Raw genomic sequence first — 6686 nt, forward strand, 5'->3', positions numbered from 1 at the left:
GTCTCAGTTTGTTTAAAATGAGTACGCACATCAGGGATTGCGTCTTTTTCGAATCGTTCGCCTTTGTAGATGTACAGCTATCTTTTTTTTTTTACTGTCTCGATTGTTAAGTTGTCTTGATTGCTTTCAGCTTGCGCCACGCGCGCTGATTCGATCGCACTACAGTTCTTAGTGTTCAGTGTTCCAGCCGTTGCGGCTCCTTTTCGTTTCTTTATTTCGGTCGTAGAACGACCGATTTTACGTTCATATAAGCACCTGATCACCTTTACGGTTTCTTGCTCCGCGTTGTTAAAAAATTGCTTTATCGTATTTTTTAAATCCTCGTCTGCTCTTATTTTGGCCCTCGCCCTATATTGTAGGGATTCTGGGCATGTTCTGCTAGGCATTTGGTACAGAGGGATTTGTTCGTTATCCTCAGACTTACCGAGTAGATCATCTTCAGTGGCGGCGTCACATGAGGCTTCCATGTTTTTTTTCATTCTCTGAATGGCATTCTTTTGGCTCGGGGCGTTTAGTAGCCTATCTGCCGTTTTAACGTCTTCCGACATTTTCAGTAGATGGTCGGGCAAGACCGCGGTTTCGATCCTAATCTTGTGGATCTCGTCAGTTGCCGATTAACTAAATAGACTGGTAGAGCCTTGTTCTCGGTATATCGTATATAGGAATATCGTATATAGGAATATCTTATATAGGAATATCGTATGTAGGAATATCGTATATATATCTTATTAACCAAGCCTGAGGGCCGTACTGGGGGAATATCGGCCAGAGGTCTTAACAGTACGGAATGAGGGCCGATATTCTTCCAGTACGGTCCCGAACAAGCTTGGTTAATAAGAGATTTATTACGTATGATGCACGATCCTCGCAGTAGATAGCGCTATTTAAGCAATAGCGAAAATCAGACCTGAAAAAAATCAGGCCTGTACGGGATTGGAACCACTGACCTCTGCGATACTAGTGCAGCGCTCTACCAATTGAGCTAACAAGCCAACTGGGAGCAGGCCGTTAAGTTGATTCGTAATAAGCCCGTGAAAGTGATAAATCAGATACAATGAAATATATGAAGTTCATATATTTTGAACTGCGGTATTAGATACGTATGATGCACTATCCTCGCAGTAGATAGCGCTATTTAAGCAATAGCGAAAATCAGACCTGAAAAAATTTTTTTCAGGTCTGATTTTCGCTCTTGTTTTTTATCACCAGAAAAGCAATGAAGACGGCGGGACAAGAGTGTTGCGGAGTTTTTGGAATAAGAGCGTGCACTGCAAATTTTCTAATACTCTTACTTCAGTTGTTAAGTCAGGCCTATTTTAACTGGTTCAATAATGTTATCATCACGGAGGAACAACTACTATGTCATAGGTTTCTGTCAGTTTCCCATATTTCCCTCATACTGCGTGCATCGTGCTTAATTATAACATAAACTGATGCAAATAAAAATGAATTTTTATCCATGATTCTTCGCACATAACTCATATTTTCACTTTTGCCTATTTTACTAATTAATTTTTAAGTTTATTTTTTAAGTTACATCCTCTTGCAGATTGTTGATGCCCATTGTTTACCCCTATGGTCAGAATGTGAACACATGAAGAAAGGAGATAGCTACACCAGCTGTTTTTAGCTTTATTTCTTTATTCATACCTTTAGTTTATTCACAGCTTATACCTCTTACAACATAGATGATTGGAATCGCAACAAAGCGGTTATAAAAACTTTATAGGTCCAAGAACGTTCCAAGAACGAAGAGGTATAAAGACATGTTCAATAGACGAGTTGAACAGAAGCAATTATAAATTCAGTCAAAGTCCTAACCGCACAAGGTTTTTTTCTCATGGGGTTGTGCTCTCTTGAGCCTTTTAAACCCTCTTATGGAGACTCTAATATGCAAATGAGTCACCCACTCACTTGCAAGATCTAGACACTGTGGTAATTATTTGTTCCAAACTCGCCCCAGCACGAAAACCATATTGAAAGAATAACCTCTCATAAAAATGATACAGAGGCTTTCTTTAACAAACATATAAGCTTTGACTGCGCTCTGTTGTGTTGTAAAGCACGCAGGAAGCGACTACATCACGAAAGTAGTGTAGGAAGAAAAACAAGAAGTAATTGAGTGTTTCTCTCCGCTATATTCCATTATTCCTAGTTTCATTCTTTATGTTTAGTGCATTGTTTATTGAAAACCGGCCAAATATTGGCTTACCAAAACATGCAATTTTTCCCCGCGACAAATAGAAAGCAAACAAAGACCTGCACGGTAATATCAGTACGTGCAGGGAATTAGTCCATAGTCTTACGTTAGAGACTTGAGGTAAATCAACTACCTTTCCTCAGTTTTACAATATAAAGCAGTATGGCAGCCACCCATGTTTTGGAAGTCACGAAGGTATAAGATAATTACAAAGTTTCAGATGTGTAGTTTACATATAAATTATACCAATAATAGTTTGAATATAATTAGAAGCCTGCGCAAAAAAACAAATACACTCAAGGTGAAGTAGACTACCTTTTTAATGCGATGGTGCTTTTAAAACTTTCCCATGGTCTTTCAGTTTATACAGCTAGTATTTTCGATCTTAAAAGATTGTGCAAAGTTTTTTTTAAAAAGATTTTACAAGAGAACCTTCCCATAAGTTGGTTATGATATGCACGAGCTTTAAGGAAAGAGAAACCGTTGTCATTTTTAACAAACTAAGACATGAGGATTATCTATTGCATAGTCTTCATCCGAGTTATAGGGAATTATCTGTGTATCTAATTAAAAATATATAAATAAATATAAATAAATAAATACAAAAATGATAATAATGATAATAAAAATCAGTCCGCTTTACAAACAGATCCTGCTTAAGACCAAATCTATTCTAAAAGATTCGCTTCTGAGCATAAATTAGCTATTTGAATATGATTACTTCAATTTTTTTATTTATTTGCATTGTACTTATTTTTGTATGTATTTATCATGATGAATTAAGACTAATTGTTATTATCATAATTACTATTATCATCATCGTAATAATTACCAGGTAGCTAAAAGCTTCTACACGGAACTTGTAAAATGAAATCATCCTGGTCGAAGTTTGATCTCGGTGTGCTTTAAAGAATAACCTTGTCCTCGAAATGACTCCCACGTAATTCCTTGTGCGTGACCTCCACCTTGGTACAAACCATTTGGATTTGCATTATGGCAGTAGTTGTACCACCAGCCACCTTTATAGAATGCACAATTCTTACTGTTATCGACGTCGTTGTCTCTGTCTTTGGTTGTAAACTTCATATTTCTGATATGAAAAGAGAATTTCGTATGAAACTGAAGAAGATGCTGCTGGTAAAAGTGCATGGTCAGAACTATACAGGAAGTGCTGCATTGTCAGCAAAAACAAAACATGCCTCGATCAAGAAAGTTAAAGATAAATGGGTTTGGAAGCAATGCATAAAGAAATATTGTATGTTTAGTAATGCGACAGAGAAAAATGCGTTGTCATTACGTTGGAAGGAACTATTATAGCCGGCAACATGTAAAAGTTGGATTATATGACCGGCGTTGATGCCTGTACATCAGAATGCATTACTTTCGCAATGCTACGTCATCAATTCAAAGAGCTGATCGACGTAATTGAGAACAAAGATCTTCAAGGATCTTAGACAATTATAAATACACTTCGTTGTTGTTGTGCAGGAGTTTTTCAGAAGTTAGTTTTTGTTAATATTCATTATGCATATAACATCAAGAACTGAAATGCTTATAACATTAACCTGATAGGCCTAGTGAGAGCTAGCAATGCGTCGCCTGCGGTTCCTCGGTATCCATTGATAGTCACCCGATAATCATCGCTTTCGTCCGCCACAGAGAAAGTCGTGTACTCGGCAAATCTTCGGTCGCCCTCATAATCCTCCATATCAATTCGAAACACCATGTTGACTGATCCAGTTAGTCGGTGAAGATAATCGTTCCCAAGCCAAAACTCTCCCTCCAGATTTCCAAAGCCTTTTTTGTATGATTCCCAGTCGACAAAAAAGTTTACGGAGCCATCCATGCGTCTTTGAAAGATGGTCCATCCTCCGCCATTAGTTGTCATGTCACACAGCACTTGAAAGGGTTCTTCTTCATCAGGGTAAATCCAGTACACACCATCAGTTGTGGAACCATTCTGATAATAGTCAAGACAGTTCTTGGGGCAGTCTTAAAGATAAAAATCCAAAGGTATAATCCTTTGAGAATATCAAGTTATCGTTTGTTATAGGCAACCCGTTATTTTTCGCACGATTCTATGAGCTCCTTTACGTTATGTGGTGCAAAATCACCAGACCGTTATCACGCGATAGCCCCCGTCTACGTCGATATTTGTCCTCCGACGTTTATCATTGAAAAGAAACAAAGCCAGTAGAAAAAAGATAGTGTAGAATTTTTCCTTTTTTCTTCTTTCTTAATCTACTCAGAACAAAAACGAATTTAGTTTGCAAATTTCAATAATAATGATATTATCAAGGTGATCTTATACCTCCCTTCTGGCTTGCTGGTATGTTGGCTAATAATGTTCTTAGCTGTGAGATGTCCTCAAAATTTCCCTCAAAGTTCGGATTTTCAGCAAACTATCAATTTCTTGAACAATTTCTCAGCCTCGGACATTCTCAGCCTACATACTGTACCTCATTTAGTTTTAGTTTCCTAATTACATCTGTAGCCCTATATTTAGAAGCGTCTCATTTTTATTGTTCACCTTTGGAAAAAATCCTTCCCCAGGTTCGTCATTTCATGTCTTTCAAACTACAGAAATCTATAAGGTCGTTACCTACCTCTAATACACCTACAGAAGTGAGCATTTGATTTGTAGTCAACCACACAAGTTTCATTCTCTGTGCAAGGATCATCTTGCTCGCATGTACTCTAAATTCAAAGAAAGATAGTTGCTATACATATCTACATATATATAATTCAAAGTTAAAGGTGGAACTTTTTTAAGTTGGCTAAGTATTTCCTGCCTTTTGTCGGTCTCACAACTAAAAAAAGCGAAAAGGCAGGGAGACACTTTATATTTTTTATAGTCTTAGAACCGAAAGAGGATTCAATTGTGCGCCCTCTACAGTTGCCAGCTTGTTTGCTAAGAATTCTTTCTATTTCAGCTTTTGAACGTTACATTTTGTCAAACACAAGTGTTTATAATTTAAGCTACCCACGAAACTAAAGTATAGTGTTTATTTTCTAAGGAGAAACTCTGCCTTCGTAACAGGTGTTTTAAGGCACTAATAACTCTCAAAAGTTCCGTATTGGTTTTCACGGAAAGAGCTGTAATGCATCGACTGTGAGGTGAAACAATAAGTTCATTATCAACCAGTAATTCATTAAGGTACATAGAGATAGCATACGTAATGAATTCCCAAACGGTTAGCAGAAGATTTAAACTAAAGTAAAAACACTTGAAACGAACTGGGTGACATCAAAGTTTATCGAAACAAACATTTTCTACAAATTCCCTGCCGAGGGACATGTTCCATCAAAATAATGCGATAGTCACCTGTATTCCTCTATAAATGGCGCCATCTTCTTTCGTAAAATTTACACCATTGATAAAGCGATCCGAGCTACTAAGCTGGCATCTCTTTGTCACCTTTCCATGGATGGGAAGGAAGTTGTATGACAAACATCGGTCTTCAAAGGTACATTCAAACAGACAAGAAATTTCAGACGCCACCTCAAGCTCTCTGAGGAAACTCCCTTTGAGTTTTCGATCTTTTATCGCCTTTGCGAAATAAGCAGCCCTAAAACCGGGCCCCGACAAACGATTTGAACCTTGCGCGATAGCCATAAGTGGAAACGTCAAAAGGGCCGATAGGTACATGTTAAGTCGCTTCACTTTTTACTTTGCCTTAGACTCGAATTGCTTTCGCAGTATTTTCAAACTGGTGGTGCTTCGCTATTAAGATAAACCAATTAAAAAGATTCCCATTCATAATTAATAACGTTTTTCGAGTTCACACATAGAATTACCATTGTTGTAACTTTATTTGTATGCAAAATATCCACATTTGACGTACTTCAAAATGGCAATCATTGTTTGTATCGCCATGACTATTTCGATACTTTCTTTGCTTTTGATGGAAATATTTTTTAAGAATGGACATCAAAGGAATCACCTATTAAATCAGAATCATTTCATTCGGAAAGCTGATGCTTTTTTTTTCGAAGCAAGGCAACAAATCAGATTGGGTCATAAAACCAAGACAACACCGTCAAATGTATGGCAGCTAAACTCCAATACCTGCTCGAACGATAAATAAGAAAAGGCAGCTATTTGAAATTGGCAACAAAATTGGCTGCATAAGCATAACTCTATCAAATGAGGTAAGAACACGATGGGCAAAGTATCAGAAAATTTAATTCAGTATTTGCACGAGATCGTGTCGTGCAGTTCGCCAATCATTTCTATTTAATAATTGATTTGTCAAAACAAGAACTCAAGCGAAAGAATTGGCATGGGCGATATCAGTTGTTGATTTCCACGAGCAACGACTTTTAGAGGACCAGAGGGTTGCATGAGCATTTATGCGATGTACCCGTTTATTTGTCGCAGATTGATTACAAATTTTATTCGAAACCGAGAGGAGAAAGTTTATAGTTGCATCTATTTCAATTTCTGAATGTGATTAAGTTATTTGACATCACGAAGATAATAAAG

General features: G+C 37.3%; 1 protein-coding gene across 1 annotated transcript; it reads right to left on the reverse strand.

The window, feature by feature from the left end:
- Positions 1-1597: 1597 nt before the first annotated feature.
- On the reverse strand, positions 1598-6378 carry LOC148742808 (techylectin-5B-like). The gene is made up of 4 exons (XM_088760109.1): positions 5526-6378; positions 4807-4897; positions 3766-4192; positions 1598-3290 (listed from the first exon to the last, which is right to left on the reverse strand). The coding sequence occupies exons 1-4, from the start codon at positions 5847-5849 to the stop codon at positions 3074-3076; spliced, it is 1059 nt and encodes a 352-aa protein (XP_088616235.1). The 5' UTR covers positions 5850-6378; the 3' UTR covers positions 1598-3073.
- Between the last annotated feature and the right edge of the window lie 308 nt (positions 6379-6686).

This window comes from Stylophora pistillata, chromosome 1 (assembly GCF_964205215.1).
Source record: "Stylophora pistillata chromosome 1, jaStyPist1.2, whole genome shotgun sequence".
In the NCBI taxonomy this organism is placed as follows: Eukaryota; Metazoa; Cnidaria; class Anthozoa; order Scleractinia; family Pocilloporidae; genus Stylophora; species Stylophora pistillata.

Excerpts from the sequence above, each read along its gene's own strand:
- LOC148742808 (XM_088760109.1), bottom strand. The coding sequence starts at position 5,849 with ATGTACCTATCGGCCCTTTTGACGTTTCCACTTATGGCTATCGCGCAA. Across the intron at positions 4,898-5,525 it reads CCATTTATAGAGGAATACAG|AGTACATGCGAGCAAGATGA; the intron begins GTGACTATCGCA and ends CTTTGAATTTAG. Across the intron at positions 4,193-4,806 it reads CTTCTGTAGGTGTATTAGAG|ACTGCCCCAAGAACTGTCTT; the intron begins GTAGGTAACGAC and ends TTTATCTTTAAG.